The sequence below is a fragment of the Larus michahellis genome, unplaced genomic scaffold, assembly GCF_964199755.1.
Source record: "Larus michahellis unplaced genomic scaffold, bLarMic1.1 SCAFFOLD_85, whole genome shotgun sequence".
Classification (NCBI taxonomy): domain Eukaryota; kingdom Metazoa; phylum Chordata; class Aves; order Charadriiformes; family Laridae; genus Larus; species Larus michahellis.
Window position 1 is genome coordinate 39,126 of NW_027436106.1, and position 17,023 is coordinate 56,148.

Below are 17,023 nucleotides of genomic sequence, written 5' to 3' on the forward strand. Positions count from 1 at the left end.
GATGGGGACACTGGGAGGACTGGGATGGGGACAGGGGGGAACACTGGGAGCACTGGGTGGACTGGGATGGGGACACTGGGAGCACTGGGATGGGGACACTGGGTGGACTGGTATGGGGCACTGGGAGCTCTGGGAGCAACTGGGAGGCACTGGGATGGGACGATGGGGACCGGAGTTACTGGGAGCACTGGGGTGGGGACACTGGGAGCACTGGAGGGGCTGGGGGACGCTGGCAGGCGCTGGGACGGGGGTGCTCGGGGCACTGGGAGCACTGGGAGCAACTGGGAGGTACTGGGACGGGATGGTGGGACCCTGGGGGAGCACTGGGAGGGGGACACCGGTGGCACTGGGAGCACTGGGATGGGGACCCTGGGGACACTGGTGGCACTGGGAGCGTGCTGGGATTAGAGGACTGGGAGCACTGGGGACACTGGGTGGGGGGATGGGGTTACTGGGAGCACTGGGATGGGGACTTTGGGGACACTGGGGGCACTGGGATGGAGACACTGGGGATCCCCGTGTCACTGAGACGTGTCACTGGTGTCACTGGTGTCACTGGTGGCACTGGTGTTGCTGGGGTCGCTGGGGTCACCAGTGCCACCGGTATCTTGCGTCACTGGTGTCACTGGTGTCACTGGTTCCACAGGTGATACTGGTGTCACTGGGGTCACTGGGGTCACTGGTGCCACTGGTGCCACTGGTGTCACCGCTCTCGCCGGTGTCACCGGTACCGGGGGGGGGGGGGGGGTCCCTTCCAGGCCCCGCCCTCTGAGCCACCCCCCCCCCCCCCCTCCCGGTTCCGCCCCCTCCCCCCCGGATCCCTCCCGCCCCCCCCGGGTCCCTCCCCCTCCCCCCCCGGCCCCTCCCCCCACCGCGGGGGGGTCCCAGCCGGGTCCTGGCCCGGCGGGTGACGCTGGACGGCACCGTCCAGTACCTGGTGGAGTGGGGGGGGGGCGGGATGCTGTGACACCCCCCCCCACCACCCCCCCGGGACAATTGAGGGGGGCCACCCCCCCCAAAAAAATTCCCCCCCCCCCAGCTTTGAGCGAAAAAAGTTTATTTTTATCATTATGGAGATATTTAAAGGCGGGGGGGGGGCACCCTTTGTGTGTGCCCCCCCTCCCCCCCCCAACAATAAATGGCTGAAGGGCAGCGCGGCCTCGTGTGGTTTGGGGGGGGGGGGGCTGCACCCCCCCCGCGAAATTTGGGGTCCCCATGTGTGCTCCCCCTCTCAATTGGGGGGGTCCCTCCATTTTTTTTTTGGGGGGGGGACACAACCCCACAATCTGCATGTGTGTGCCCCCCCCCCAAATCTAGGAGGGGGGGCCCCCCCAATTTTTATGTCCTCCCCCCCCAGATTTGGGAGCCCCCCCCCCCCCAATTTGCCTCCCCCCCAATTTACATGTTCCCCTCCCCAATTTGTCACCCCCCCTCCATTTTCCAGGTCCTTCCCATTTTGCCCCCCCCCCCCCCAAATTTCGGGGTTCCCCCCCCTCCAGTTTGCATGTGACCCCCCCCCAAATTGGGGCTCCCCCCCATTTCCCCCCCCCCAATTTGGAGGTCCCACTCCAATGTGCCCCCAGATTTGGGGTGTCCCCCCCCTTGTGTGTGTCCCCATTTGTGTCCCCCCCCCCAGTTTGTCTTGTTTCCCCCCCCCCCTTTGTGGGGGTCCCCAGACCTGGGGGTCCCTCCCCTCCGTGAGTGTCCCCAAATTTGTGTGGGTGTCCCGTCCCCCCCCCAAATCTTCGGGCCCCCCCCATTTTTGGGGTGCCCCCCCCAATTTTGGGGGCCCCCCCTTCCCCGTTCCGGGCGGGGGGGGGCTCAGGGGGGGACGCTGTCCCCCACCCAGCGCAGGTACGGGGGGTTCCCCTGTGTCACCGGCACGGCCACCACCTCGGCCACCTCGTAGGGGTGCGCGGACCTGGGGGGGGGACACAGGGACACGGGGGGGGGGGTGTCAGGGTCACACTGTCACCCCCCCCCCCAATGTCACCCCACCCCTCGCTCCGCCCCCCCCCGGGTCTCACCGCACGAACTCGGCCAGCGCCGGGATTCTGGAGCTGCGGGTCTTGATCATCTGGGGGGATGAGGGGACACTTGGGGACATCGGGGACACCCCGGGGACAGCCCCGGGAGACCTTTGGGACACGCTGGGGACATTGGGGACACCACGGGGACATCGGGGACACAAGGGGGACACCGTGGGGACACCCCCGGGACCATGGGGATGTCAGGGAGACCCAGGGGACATTGGGGACACAATGGGGACACTGGGGACACCGGGGACACAACGGGGACACTGGGGACACCCTGGGGACAGTGGGGACACCCCGGGGACACTTTGGGGACACCATGGACATCCTGGGGACACCCCGGGAACATTGGGGACACCCTGGGGACACTTTGGGGACACCATGGACACCCTGGCGACATTGGGGACACCCTGGGGACACCCCGGAGACACCCTGGGGACACTTTGGGGACACCATGGACACCCTGGGGACACCCTGGGGACACCGACGACAGCCGGGGACACCCCCGGGGACATTGGGGACACCCTGGGGACACTTTGGGGACACCGTGGACACCCCGGGGACACTTTGGGGACACTTTGGGGACAGCGGTGACACTCACCAGCAGGACCTCGCTGTCCTCCTCCACCTTCCCCTTCCACTCGTAGCTGCGGGGGGGGGACACAGGGGACGGGGGGGGGGACACGGAGGGGGCTGTCACCTCGTGTGTGTGTCCCCCCCCCAAGATGTCCCCAATGTCCGTCCCCCCCCCCCCCCCCCGGCGTGTCCCCACTCACATGGAGGTGACGTGGGGCAGGACGTTGACGCAGGCGGCCAGGCGCTTCGTCACCATGGCCCTGGGGACAGCGGGGACACTGTCACCCCCCTGTGCCCCCCCAACCCCCCCCGAGGCATCACCCCCCCCCCCAGCGTCACCCCTGTCCCCCCCAGTGTCCCCTCCTTGTGTCACCCCCCCCCGTGTCACCCCCCGCAGTGTCACCCCCGTCCCCCCGCGGGGTCCCCTGTGTGTCCCCTCCCATGTCCCCTGTCTCCGCAGTGTCACCCCTGTGCCCCCCCCATGTCACCCCTGTCGCCCCCCCCCCATGTCCCCCTGGTGTCCCCTTGTCCCCCCCTCTGTGTCCCCCCCCCGTTCCCCCCCCATTGTCTCCATGTCCCCCCCGTCTGTACCCCCCATGTCCCCCCCCGTGTCCCCACCATTGTCCCCCCCCCGCTGTCCCCGTGTCCCCATGTGTCCCCCCCATGTCCCTGCCATTGTCCCCCCACCGCTGTCCCCGTGTCCCCCCCGTGTGTGTCCCCCGCTGTGTCCCCCCCCCCGTGTCCCCACCATTGTCCCCCCCGGTGTCCCCGTGCCCCCCCCTTCTCCCCCCCGTGTCCCCGGGTCCCCACCGTGCCAGCTCCTTGGCCACCGTCTCGTTGGGGCAGGTGACGAATGCGGCCGAGAGGCTGCCGGGCTGGTAGGGGGCACCGGGGTCACCGGGGTCACGGGGGTCACGGGGGTCGTTGGGGCCGTCCCCGGGGGGGGGGTGGCCCGTGGCCATGGAGAGCAGCCGCCGGCCCAGCGCCGTCAGCCGCGGCGTCACCGTCACCGTCACCAGCGCCAGCGCCAGCACCTGCGGGGACACGCGCCCCCCGTCACGCCACCCGCCATGTCGCGAGAGCTGCTGTGTCGCGACAGCCACCGCGTCACGATAGCCACTGCGTCACGACAGTCACTGTGTCACGATAGCTGCTGTGTCGCGATAGCCACCGCGTCACGATAGCCACTGCGTCACGACAGTCACTGTGTCACGATAGTCACTGTGTCACGATAGCTGCTGTGTCGCGACAGCTGCTGTGTCGCGACAGTCACTGCGTCACGACAGTCACTGTGTCACGATAGCTGCTGTGTCGCGATAGCCACCGCGTCACGATAGCCGCCATGGCACGATAGTCACTGTGTCACGATAGCTGCTGTGTCGCGATAGCCACCGCGTCACGATAGCTGCCATGGCACGATAGTCACTGTGTCACGATAGCTGCTGTGTCGCGATAGCCACTGCGTCACGATAGCCGCCATGGCACGATAGTCACTGTGTCACGATAGCTGCTGTGTCGCGACAGCCACCGCGTCACAATAGCTGCCATGGCACGATAGTCACTGTGTCACGATAGCTGCCATGGCATGATAGCCGCTGTGTCATGATAGACACCATGTCATGATAGACACCGTGGCACGATAGACACTGCGTCGCGATAGACACCGTGGCGCGATAGACGCTGCGTCACGATAGCCGCTGTGACACAAGACCCGCCGTGTCATGACACACACCCTGTCGCGATACCCACGTCACGACAGCCACCATGTCATGATACCACCGTGTCACAAGACCCATCATGTCACGATAGGTACCCTGTCACGATACCGATGTCACGACAGCCGCCGTGTCACAATACCACTGTGACACAAGACCCGCCCTGTCGCGACACTCACCCTGTCATGACGCCCACGTCACGACAGCCACCGTGTCACGACAGCCACCATGTCACAAGACCCGCCCTGTCGCGATACCCGCCATGTCCCAATACCACTTCCCAAGAGCCACCATGTCATGACAGTGCCACGTCACGATAGCCACCGTGTCACAATACGGCCATGTCACGACAGCCACCATGTCGTGACAGCCAGAGTGTTGCAACAGCCGGCGCAGGCGCTGCGAAACATCGCGATAGCTGCCATGTCACGACAGCTGCTCACGGCGCCGCCATGTCACAAATCCTGGCATGTCGCGATATCCCCCGGCACGTCACGATAGCGGCCCTGAGCACCGAGAGCCCCGGCGCGTCGTGACAGCCACGCGCGCCGTCGTGATAGTCACAGTGTCGCGATACCCAGCACGTCGCGATACCTGGCGCTGCAACACCACGATCCCCACTCTGTCGCGATAGCCGGCATATCATGACAGCTGCCCCCCCCGTGTCACGATACCCAACACCCAGACACCCACAGTGGCACCGCGTCACGACACTCGCTATGTCGCGACACCCGGCCCCGCCCCACCAGGCCCAGCACGTCACCACACCCCCCGCTGTCGCGACATCCCCCCTCCCCCATCACGATATGACCCCCCCCGTCATGATACAGCCCCTCTCTGTCGTGATATGCGCCCCCCCCCCCGTTGCGATATGCCCCCTCTGTGTCGCAATATGGGCCCCCCCCGTCATGATATGCCCCCTCTGTGTCACAATACGTCCTCTCTCTGTCACAATACGGGCCCCCCCATCATGATATGTCCCCCCTCTGTTGCGACATGGGCCCCCCCGTCGCGATATGCCCCCTCTCTGTCGCGATAAGCCCCCCCCCCCCGGGGCAGGTACTCACACCAAAGGCCAACTTCATGGGGGGGGGAGCCGGTGCCGTCCCCTCCTGCCGGGAGAGCGGCCGTCAGGGGACAACGCCTGCCCCACGGCCGCCCCACGGCCCCCCCCAGCCCTACAGCTGCCCCATAGCCCCCCCACGGCACTGGAGCTGCCCCATGGCTGGCCCCTCCCCCCTGCCCCCGCCACACTTCTTGCCCCTCCAGCCCCATAGACCAGCCCCCTATACTGACCCCCCCCCGTCCCCTATTGCTCCCCCCCGCCCCACATACTGCCCCCCACCCCCCCCGTCCCCCAGCCCCCCAAAATGTCCCAGGGTAGCACGAACTGCCCCTCCCAGCCCCACAGAATGCCCCCTGTACTGGCCCCCAGCCCCACAGAATGCCCCCCCAGCCCCACATACAGCCCCCCAGCCCCATATACCACCCCTCCGGCCCCCCACACTGCACCCCCAGCCCTATAGAACGCCCCCCAACCCTATATACAGAGCCCCAGCCCCATAGAATGCCCCTCCAGCGCCATTACACCACCCCTCCAGCCCCCTATATTGCCCCCCCACCCCACATACTGCCCCCTCAGCCCCATATACTGCTCTCATGCCCCCAGTATTGCCCCCCCCGCCCTATATACAACCCCACCAACCCCACATGCTGCTCCCAGCCCCCTATAGTGCCCCCCCAGCCCCACATGCTGCTCTCAGCCCCATATAGCACCCCCCCAGCCCCATATGTAGCCCTCTCAGCCCCCCAATATTGTCCCCCCGCCCCATATGCAGCCCCAAACCCCCTGTAGCACCTGCCCAGCCCCATATACGACTCCTCCAGCCCCCTATATTGCCCCCCCAGCCCCATATGCTGCTCTCAGCCCCCCAAAATTTCCCCCCAGCCCCCATATATTGCCCCCCAGCCCCCTATGTCACCCCCCCGGCCCATATACACCCCCCCCAGACCCATAAACAGCCCTCCCAGACCCATATGCTGCTCTCAGCCCCATATACCACCCCTCCAGCCCCATGTACTGACCCCCCACCCCATATACTGACCCCCCCCAGCCCCATACACCGCCCCTCCGTCCCACATACTGACCCCCCAGCCCCATATAACGCCCCCCCTGCCCCATATACTGTCCCCTATATCGCTCCCCCGCCCCATGTACTGCCCCCCCAGCCCCATATATCGCCCCCCAGACCCCTATTTTGCGCCCCCCCCCCCGCAGCCCCCCCCGTACCCGCCGCCGCGCGCGCCGCTGGGCCGCCGCCCCCACGTGACCCGCCGGGCCCCGCCCCCTCCCCTCCCGCGCGCGTCACCGCGGCCCCGCCCCTCCCCCCCCCGCGTCAGCGCGCGGCCGGAAGCCGGGGGGGGGGGGGGGAGGGCTGAGGGGTCACGTGGGGGCGGGGTGGGGGGGAGTGAAAGTGAGAGTGAGTGAGAGCGAGAGTGAGCGCGCGGGGGGGGGTCACGGACCCCCCCAGCGAGAGCTGGGAGCGCTGGGAGGGACTGGGCCGGGGACCCGGGGGACACTGGGAGGGACTGGGACGGGGACAGTGGGGGCACTGGGAGCACTGGGAGGGGGACACTGGGGGACAGTGGGGACACTGGGACGGGGACAGTGGGGGCACTGGGGACACTGGGATGGGGACAGTGGGGGCACTGGGAGCACTGGGAGGGGGACACTGGGGGACAGTGGGGACACTGGGATGGGGACACTGGGAGGACTGGGACGGGGACACTGGTGGCACTGGGAGCACTGGGATGGGGACACTGGGGGACACTGGGGACACTGGGATGGGGACAGTGGGGGCACTGGGGAGCACTGGGAGGGGGACACTGGGAGACAGTGGGGACACTGGGATGGGGACAGTGGGGGCACTGGGACAGGGACACTGGGAGGACTGGGATGGGAGCACTGGGAGGACTGGGGGGACACAGTGGTGGCACTGGGATGGGGACACTCGTTGCACTGGGAGGGACTGGGACGGGGACACTGGGGGACACTGGGATGGGGACACTGGGAGGACTGGGATGGGGACAGTGGGGACACTGGGATGGGGACACTGGTGGCACTGGGATGGGGACACTGGGGGACACTGGTGGCACTGGGATGGGGACAGTGGGGGCACTGGGAGCACTGGGATGGGAGCACTGGGAGGACTGGGGGGACACAGTGGTGGCACTGGGATGGGGACACTCGTTGCACTGGGAGGACTGGGATGGGGACACGGGGGACACTGGGAAGACTGTGAGGGGACACTGGTGGCACTGGGATGGGGACACTGGGAGGACTGGGATGGGGACAGGGGGGAACACTGGGAGCACTGGGTGGACTGGGATGGGGACACTGGGAGCACTGGGATGGGGACACTGGGTGGACTGGTATGGGGCACTGGGAGCTCTGGGAGCAACTGGGAGGCACTGGGATGGGACGATGGGGACCGGAGTTACTGGGAGCACTGGGGTGGGGACACTGGGAGCACTGGAGGGGCTGGGGGACGCTGGCAGGCGCTGGGACGGGGGTGCTCGGGGCACTGGGAGCACTGGGAGCAACTGGGAGGTACTGGGACGGGATGGTGGGACCCTGGGGGAGCACTGGGAGGGGGACACCGGTGGCACTGGGAGCACTGGGATGGGGACCCTGGGGACACTGGTGGCACTGGGAGCGTGCTGGGATTAGAGGACTGGGAGCACTGGGGACACTGGGTGGGGGGATGGGGTTACTGGGAGCACTGGGATGGGGACTTTGGGGACACTGGGGGCACTGGGATGGAGACACTGGGGATCCCCGTGTCACTGAGACGTGTCACTGGTGCTACTGGTGTCACTGGTGGCACTGAGACATGTCACTGGTGCTACTGGTGTCACTGGTGCCACTGGGGTCGCTGGGGTCGCTGGGGTCACCAGTGCCACCGGTATCTCGTGTCACTGGTGTCACTGGGGTTACTACTGGTTCCATGGGTGATACTGGTGCCACCGGTGCCACTGGTGCCACTGGGGTCACTGGTATCACGCGTGTCACTGGTGTCACTGGTGCCACTGGTGCCACTGGGGTCACTGGTGCTACTGGGGTCACTGGTGTCACTGGTGCCACTGGTGCCACTGGGGTCACTGGTATCACGTGTCACTGGTGTCACTGGTGTCACTGGTTCCACTGGTGCCACTGGTGTCACCGCTCTCGCCGGTGTCACCGGTACCGGGGGGGGGGGGGAGGTGGGGTTCCCTTCCAGGCCCCGCCCTCTGAGCCACCCCCCCCCCCTCCCCCTCCCCGTTCCGCCCCTCCCCCCCGGATCCCTCCCGCCCCCCCCGGGTCCCTCCCCCTCCCCCCCGGCCCCTCCCCCGACGCCTGCGTCCCCCCCCCCTCCCCCCGGACGCCTGGGTCCGCCCCCTCCCCCCCCTCCCCGACGCCTGGGTCCCTCCCCCCCCGGCACCCGGGGGCAGCAGCGCGGAGGAACCATGTCCTATGTCCCCTTCCGAGGTACCGGCACCGGGAACGGGGGGGGGGACGCACACCGGGACCAGCACCGGGCGGGGGGGGGGGACACCGGGAACGACAGCCGGGGGGGGGGTCGGGAGCGGGGGATGTGGCGAGCGGGGGCTGCCGGGACCCGGGGGGGGGGGGGACCGGGACCGGGGGAGGAGGAGGAGGAGGAGGAGGAGGAGGAGGAGGATGCCGGTACCGGGGGATGGTGGTGCCGGGGGCGGGGGTCGGGACCGGGGGAGGATGCTGGTACCCGGTGATGCCGGTACCGGGGGTCGCCGTTATCAGGGCGGGGAGAGGGGGGGGGCGCCGGTCCCCAGGGATGATACCGTTACCGGGGGATGCTGCTACCGGGGGAGGATGCGGGGACCGGGGGAGGGTGTCGGTACTGGGGGATGCTGGTACCCGGGGATGCCGGGACCGCGAGATGCCGGTACCGGGGAGGGATGCTGGTACCGGGGGAGGATGCTGGTACCGGGGGCTGCTGGTGCCCGGTGATGCCGTTACCGGGGGAGGGTGTCGGTACTGGGGGATGTCGGTACCTGGTGATGCCGGTACCGGGGGAGGGTGTCGGTACTGGGAGATGCTGGTACCCGGTGATGCCGGTACCGGGAGATGCCGTTACCGGGGGAGGATGCTGATACCGGGGGCTGCCAGTACTGGGGGATGCTGGTACCGGGGGAGGATGCCGTTACCGGGGAGATGCCGGTACCGGGGGACGCTGGGACCCGGTGATGCCGTTACTGGGGGATACTGGTACCCAGTGATGCCGGTACTGGGGGAGGATGTTGGTACCGGGGGAGGATGTTGGTACCGGGGGATGTTGATCCCGGGGCCAGGGCCTGGGGGGCTCCGGTGCCGGGGGGGGGCCGGCGGGGCCGGGGGGTTCCCCGGGGACCGGCCTGACCCAATTCGGAAACGGGGCCGGGGCCGGGGGGGGGGGGGGCGGGACACGGGCCCTGCCCTGAGGCCCCGGGACCGAGGTGTCCGCGGGGGGGGGACTCCCAGGTGTCGGGGGGGGGACACCCAGGTGTCCGGGCCTCATCCCCCCCCCCAGCGTGGGAGGCCGAGGGACCCAGGCGTCGGGCCTTGCCCCCCCCCCGCCGTTATGGGTGCCCTGAGGGACCCAGGCGTCCGGGTCAGGGGTGGGGGGGGTGAGGAGGACCCCGGTGTCCGGGGGGGGGGACACCCAAGTGTGCGGGGGGGGGACGGGGACGGCACACACGAGACCCAGGTGTGCGGGGCCTTGTGCATCCCCCCCCGACCCCCCCCCGCAGCGTGGGAGGCCGAGGGACCCAGGTGTCCGGGGAGGGGGGGGACACCCAGGTGTCGGGGGGCATGTCCCAGGCATGGGCGGGGGGGGGCACCCATGTATCGGGGGGGGGGGATACCCAGCTATCCGGGTGCCCACCCCCCCCCCGCCATGGCCTGCAGTTGCCGGGGCAACGCCGTGCTGCGGGATGCTCCAAGCACCCATGGAGGGGGGGTGGGGGGGTGGAATTGAGGGGGGGGGGGGAAGCAGGCGTATGGGGGAAGGGCGGCCCAGCTGTGACACCCCCCCCCCCCCTCCCCCAGATGTGCGAGGAGCCCCCCTGGCCCGCGGGCCCTACGCCCCCTCCCCCTACGACCGCCCCCCCTGGAACCCCCGGTTCTGCATCATCTCCGGGAACCAGCTGCTGATGCTGGATGAGGAGGAGGTGAGTGGGGGGGGGGGGGGGGAAGGGGGGGGGAATTGGGTTTTTGGGGGGGGGGGGGCACAAATGGGGGTCCTCACCGTGTGTCGTGTCCCGTCCCCCCCCCCCCCCCCAGCCGGTATAGATCCACCCGTTGCTCATCCGGGACCGGCGGAGCGAGCCGTGCCGGAGCAAACTGCTGCGCCGAACCGTCAGCGTCCCGGTGGAGGGGCGGCCCCACCCCGAGCACGGTACCGGGGGGGGACACACACACACACAAAGGAGGGGGGGGGGACACCCACCCCCTCGCCCCTCCCCGGACACCTGGGTCCCTTCTGGGGGGGGTTGGAGGGGGGGGGGGGGCAAGGGGGAGGGGAGGGAGGAGGTTCAGCATCCCCCCCCCCCCCACCCGTCCATCCTCCGTCCTCCTGGGAGCCATCCCATAATGCTCGCGGGAGGCGCGCATGGCTGCCCGGCAACCGTTGCTAGGGAAACCCCGCGGCGCGGGGAGGCGGCTGGTCCTACCCCCCCCCCCATCACCCCCCCCCATCATCACTCCCCCCCATCGCCCCCCCCCCCCCCCCCCCCCGACGGGACCCCGGCGGCCGGGTCCCCTCTGTCCCCCCCCCCCCCCGGGTCCCCTCTGTCACCTCCGTGTCCCCCCCCCCGAGTCTCCCCTGTGCCCCCCCCAAGGGAACACCCCCCCCCTCCCCTCCAGGGGACCCAGGTGCCCGTGGTGTCCCCTCTGTGTCCCCCCCCCCCCCCCCCCGGGTCCCCTCTGTCCCCCCCCTCCAGGGGATCCAGGGGTCCAGGGTGTCCCCCCTGTGTCCCCCCCCGCCCCGCGTCCCCTCTGTGTGTGTCCCCCCCCCAGGTGACCCAGGCGTCCGGGGGTGGCCGCGGGGGCGGGGGCGGGGGTGGTGGGGGGGGGGGGTGTTGGGGACACGGGGGGACACAGCGGCGCCCCTCCCCCCCCCCCCCCCCCGCCCCTCCCCGCTTCCTCCGGCGGGTTAAAAAAAGCCGTTTCTGTCTCCCGGGAAAAGCGTCGCCATGGAAACGGCGGGAGCGCTGCCACCCCCGCCCGGCCACCACTGTCACCATCACTGCCACCACTGCCACTGCCACCACTGCCACCACTGCCACCATCACTGCCACCACTGCCACTGCCACCACTGCCACCACTGTCACCATCACTGTCACCATCCACTGTCACCACTGCCACTGCCACCACTGTCACCATCACTGTCACCATCACTGCCACCACTGCCACTGCCACCACTGCCACCACTGCCACCACTGCCACTGTCACCACTGTCACCATCACTGCCACCACTGCCACTGCCACCACTGCCACCACTGCCACCATCACTGCCACCACTGCCACTGCCACCACTGCCACCACTGTCACCATCACTGTCACCATCACTGTCACCACTGCCACTGCCACCACTGTCACCATCACTGCCACTGTCACCACTGTCACCACTGCCACTGTCACCACTGTCACCATCACTGCCACTGTCACCACTGTCACCACTGCCACTGTCACCACTGTCACCATCACTGCCACCACTGCCACTGCCACCACTGTCACCATCACTGCCACTGTCACCACTGTCACCACTGCCACTGTCACCACTGTCACCACTGTCACCATCACTGCCACTGTCACCACTGTCACCACTGCCACTGTCACCACTGCCACCATCCACTGCCACCACTGCCACTGTCACCACTGTCACCACTGTCACCATCACTGCCACCACTGCCACTGTCACCACTGTCACCACTGTCACCATCACTGCCACCACTGCCACTGTCACCACTGTCACCACTGCCACCATCCACTGCCACCACTGCCACTGTCACCACTGTCACCATCACTACCACCACTGCCACCACTGCCACTGTCACCACTGTCACCATCACTGCCACCACTGCCACTGTCACCACTGTCACCACTGTCACCATCACTGCCACTGTCACCACTGTCACCACTGCCACTGTCACCACTGCCACCATCCACTGCCACCACTGCCACTGTCACCACTGTCACCACTGTCACCATCACTGCCACCACTGCCACTGTCACCACTGTCACCATCACTGCCACCACTGTCACCATCACTGCCACCACTGCCACTGTCACCACTGCCACCACTGCCACTGTCACCACTGTCACCATCACTGCCACCACTGCCACTGTCACCATCACTGTCACCACTGTCACCATCACTGCCACCACTGCCACTGTCACCACTGCCACCACTGCCACTGTCACCACTGTCACCATCACTGCCACCACTGCCACTGTCACCACCACTGTCACCACTGTCACCATCACTGCCACCACTGCCACTGTCACCATCCACTGCCACCACTGCCACTGCCACCACTGTCACCACTGTCACCATCCACTGCCACCACTGCCACTGTCACCACTGTCACCATCCACTGCCACCACTGCCACTGTCACCACTGCCACCACTGTCACCATCACTGCCACCACTGCCACTGCCACCACTGCCACCACTGCCACTGTCACCATCCACTGCCACCACTGTCACCACTGCCACCATCACTGCCACCACTGCCACTGTCACCACCACTGTCACCACTGCCACTGTCACCGTCACTGTCACCGCCACCACTGCCACTGTCACTGTCACCATCCACTGTCACCACTGTCACCACTGCCACCACCACTGCCACCACTGCCACTGTCACCATCCACTGCCACCACTGTCACCACCACTGTCACCACTGCCACTGTCACCGTCACTGTCACTGCCACCACTGCCACTGTCACCACTGTCACCATCACTGCCACCACTGCCACCACTGTCATCACCACTGCCACCATCCACTGCCACTGCCACCACTGCCACTGCTGCCACTGCCACCATCCACTGCCACCATCCACTGTCACCACTGCCACTGTCACCACTGTCACCACTGCCACCATCCACTGCCACTGTCACCACCACTGTCACCACCACTGTCACCATCCACTGCCCCTGCCACCGCTGCCACTGTCACCATCCACTGTCACCACTGTCACCACTGTCACCATCCACTGCCACCACTGTCACCGCTGTCACCACTGCCACCATCCACTGCCACCACTGCCACTGCCACCACTGTCACCATCCACTGCCACCACTGCCACTGTCACCACTGCCACTGTCACCATCCACTGCCACCACTGCCACCACCACTGCCACTGTCACCAGTGTTGTCATCCACTGCCACTGTCACCATCCACTGCCACCGCCACTGCCACCACTGTCTCCACTGTCACTGCCACTGTCACCACTGCCACCCTCACCTGGCCACCACTGTCACCACTGCCACCACCACTGCCACTGTCACCATCCACTGTCACCGTCACTGTCACTGCCACCACTGCCACCATCACCACTGCCACTGCCACCAGCCACTGCCACCACTGCCACCAACACCAGCACAGCGTGGGGGGAGCAGCCATGTGCCACCCCTGCCACCGCCACCACCGCCGTCACCACCATTGTCACCATGAGTGCCACCACTGCCACTGCCACCGCCGCCGTCACCACCACCACCAGTGCCACCACTCTCACCGCTGTCACCACCATCACCATCGTCACCGCTATCGTCACTGTCACCGGGGCCACCACCATCCCCACTGCCACCACTGCCACTATTGCCACCACTGCCACTGCCGCCACTGTCCCCACTGTCCCCACGGCCACCGCTGTCCCCACGGCCACCATCACCACGGCCACCCCTCTGTGTCCCCACTGCCACACTCCCTGTCCCCAGTGCCACCACTGCCGCTACTGTCACCACTGCCACCACCAGTGCCACTGGTGTCACCGCCCCCGCTGGCACGGCTGTCACTACTGTCACCACCACCAACACCAGCGCCACTGTCCCCACTGCCACCATTCCCACCAGTGCCACCACCATCACCAGTGCCACCAGTGTCACTGCCGCCTTTGCCACCAATGTCCCCACTGCCACCATCATCACCAATGTCACCAGTGTCATTGTCCCCACTGCCACCAGTGCCACCACCGCCACCAGTGTCACTGTCCCCACTGCCATCACCAGCACCAGTGCCACCAGTGCCAACACAGCCACCACCACCACTAGCGTCATTGTCCCCACTGCCACCAGTGCCACCACCACCATCACCACCAGTGCCGCCCGTGTCACTACCACTGCCACCACTGCCACCATTACCACTGCCACCACTGTCCCCAGTGCCACCACCGCCATCACCAACAGTGTCACCAGTGCCACCGTCACCACTGCCACCAGTGCCATTTTCCCCGCTGCCACCATCACCACTGTCACCAGTGCCACCAGTGCCACCACCACCACCACTGTCATCACTGCCACCACGACCACCAGTGCCACCACTGCCACTGTCCCCACCGTCCCCGCTGCCACCATCACCAGTCCCACCAGTGTCACTGTCCCCACTGCCACCATGACCAGTGCCACCATGACCACCACTGTCACCAGTACCATCGCCAGTGCCACCACTGCCACTGTTCCCACTGCCACCAGTGCCACCACTGTCGTCACTGCCACCATGACCACCAGTGCCACCAGTGCCACCAGTGCCACCAGTGTCACTGTCCCCACTGTCCCCACTGCCACCATCACCAGTCCCACTACTGTCACTCTCCCCAACGCCACCATCACCACCACCAGTGCCACCAGTGTCACTGTCCCCACTGCCCCCACTGCCACCACTGTCACCAGTGCCACCACCACCAGTGTCACCACTGCCACGTTCCCCACTGTCCCCACTGCCACCAGTACTGCCACCAGTACTGCCACCAGTGCCACCAGTGCCATTGTCACTGTCATCACTGCCATCATGACCACCAGTGCCACCAGTGTCACTGTCCCCACTGCCACCATCCCCACCATCACCAGTGCCACCAGTGTCCCCAGTGCCACCGCCGCCCGTGCCACTGTCCCTGTCCCCGCCCCCCCGTCCCCGTGGTGGCGCCACCGCGGTGTCACCGGGGGGTCGTGCCCCCCCCCCCCCGCCCCGTTCCCACGGGGGGGGGGGGGGGGGGGGAGGGGCCACATCCACGTGACCCCTCGCGCGGCGGCGGGGGCGTGGCCCCGTCTCCCGGGCAACGCCGGCCCCGCCCCCTCCCCCGGCCCCGCCCCGCCGCGCACGCGCCCGAAGAGTGTATGTGTGTGTGTGTGGGGGGGGGTGGTCGCGCGCGGCGGGGGCGGAGCGTGCGCGCGCGCGGGGCGGCGGCGGCGGCGGCGGCGGCGGCGGGGGGCGAGTGAGCGGCGGCCGGGGGCGAGTGAGTGAGTAACGGGGCGAGTGAGCGCCGGGGGGGGCGAGTGTGCAAAGGGGCGAGTGTGCAAAGGTGGGGCGAGCGTGACACGGGGCGGGGGGCGAGTGTGATACAAGAGGGGCGAGTGTGGCACCGGAGGGCGGGGGAGGCGATTGTGCAAAGGGGCGAGTGTGACCCAAGGGGGGGGGGCGAGTGTGACACGGGGGGGGCGAGTGTGACACGGCGGGGAGGCGGGGGGGGGCGATTGTGCAAAGGGGTGAGTGTGCAAAGGGAGGGGGCGAGTGTGCAATGGAGGGGATGAGCGTGCAAACCCGGGGGCGAGTGTGACACTGGGGGGGGCGAGTGTGCAAGGGGGGTAGAGGGCGAGTGTGCACGCTCGCAGGGGTGGGGGGGGTGAGCGTGCAAGGCTTTGGGGGTGAGTGTTCAAGGGTGGGGGGGTGGCGGTGAGCGTGCGAGGCTGGGGGGTGAGTGTGTAAGGGTCTAGGGGTGAGTGTGCAAGGAATTGGGGTGACAGGGAGCGTGCGAGGCTGCGGGGGTGACGGTGAGCGTGCAAGGCTGGGGGGGGTGAGCGTGCACGTCCCTGGGGGTGACGGTGAGCGTGCAAGGTTAAGGGGGGTGAGCGTGCAAGGCTGGGGGGGTGAGCGTGCAAGGCTGCGGGGGTGACAGGGAGCGTGCAGGGCTCACGGGGAGCGTGCGAGTCTCCGGGGGGGTGTGTGACAGTGAGTGTGCAAGGCTCTGGGGGGTGAGGGGGAGCGTGCAAGGCTGGGGGGTGAGTGTGCAAGGCTCTGGGGGTGACAGGGAGCGTGCGAGGCTGGCAGGGAGCGTGCAAGGGGCTAGGGGTGAGCGTGCCAGGCTGTCAGGGGGAGCGTGCAAGGCTCCGGGGGTGAGCGTGCAAGGCTCCGGGGCTGCCGGGGAGTGTGCACAGCCCGGGGGACGAGCGTGCATGGCCGGGGACGAGCGTGCAAGGCGCTAGGGGGTGACGGGGAGCGTGCAAAGGCTCCGGGACGCCAGCGTGCCCGGCCCGAGCGTGCATGGGTTCGCAGGTGAGCGTGCACGGCCGCCGTCGGGAGGGCGAGCGTGCGCGGGGCTGAGCGTGAGCGTGCAAGGCCGGGGATTGAGCGTGCAAGGCCTGGGGCGGGGGTCGGGGGGGAGGGGGGAGGGGGAGAGCATGGCTCAGGGGTGAGCGTGC

General features: G+C 67.9%; 3 protein-coding genes across 19 annotated transcripts in view; 2 read left to right on the forward strand and 1 right to left on the reverse strand.

The window, feature by feature from the left end:
• Positions 1-1,048: 1,048 nt before the first annotated feature.
• On the reverse strand, positions 1,049-6,655 carry LOC141736939 (protein CutA homolog). Its single transcript, XM_074571609.1, has 7 exons — positions 6,615-6,655; positions 5,392-5,436; positions 3,420-3,643; positions 2,810-2,869; positions 2,635-2,680; positions 2,028-2,077; positions 1,049-1,921 (listed from the first exon to the last, which is right to left on the reverse strand). The coding sequence occupies exons 2-7, from the start codon at positions 5,407-5,409 to the stop codon at positions 1,822-1,824; spliced, it is 498 nt and encodes a 165-aa protein (XP_074427710.1). The 5' UTR covers positions 5,410-5,436; positions 6,615-6,655; the 3' UTR covers positions 1,049-1,821.
• Positions 6,656-8,761: 2,106 nt separating this feature from the next.
• SYNGAP1 (synaptic Ras GTPase activating protein 1) overlaps positions 8,762-17,023 on the forward strand; it is a 36,091-nt gene continuing 27,829 nt past the window's right edge. For 7 of the 17 annotated variants that reach the window (XR_012585085.1, XM_074571581.1, XM_074571578.1 and 4 more), the window contains exon 1: positions 14,099-15,844. Coding sequence is in view for 13 of the 17 variants with exons in the window: in XM_074571581.1 (XP_074427682.1) it covers positions 15,000-15,844 (845 nt within the window). In the remaining 4 variants the exon portion in view is untranslated. Of the gene's footprint in view, positions 8,853-10,430; positions 10,553-10,673; positions 10,780-14,098; positions 15,845-17,023 lie in introns of those variants that run through there. The other 10 variants (XM_074571584.1, XM_074571597.1, XM_074571598.1 and 7 more) reach the window with 4 other exon arrangements.
• On the forward strand, positions 11,518-14,659 carry LOC141736932 (uncharacterized). The gene has a single exon (XM_074571600.1). The coding sequence runs from the start codon at positions 11,576-11,578 to the stop codon at positions 14,657-14,659; it is 3,084 nt and encodes a 1,027-aa protein (XP_074427701.1). The 5' UTR covers positions 11,518-11,575.

Bases quoted from the DNA above. Each gene is read 5' to 3' on its own strand.
- LOC141736932 (XM_074571600.1), top strand. From the start codon at position 11,576: ATGGAAACGGCGGGAGCGCTGCCACCCCCGCCCGGCCACCACTGTCAC.
- LOC141736939 (XM_074571609.1), bottom strand. The intron at 2,870-3,419 runs GTGGGGACCCGG...CGCTGTCCCCAG, and splicing joins GTGGCCAAGGAGCTGGCACG to GGCCATGGTGACGAAGCGCC. The intron at 1,922-2,027 runs GTGAGACCCGGG...TCCCCCCCCCAG, and splicing joins GCGCTGGCCGAGTTCGTGCG to GTCCGCGCACCCCTACGAGG.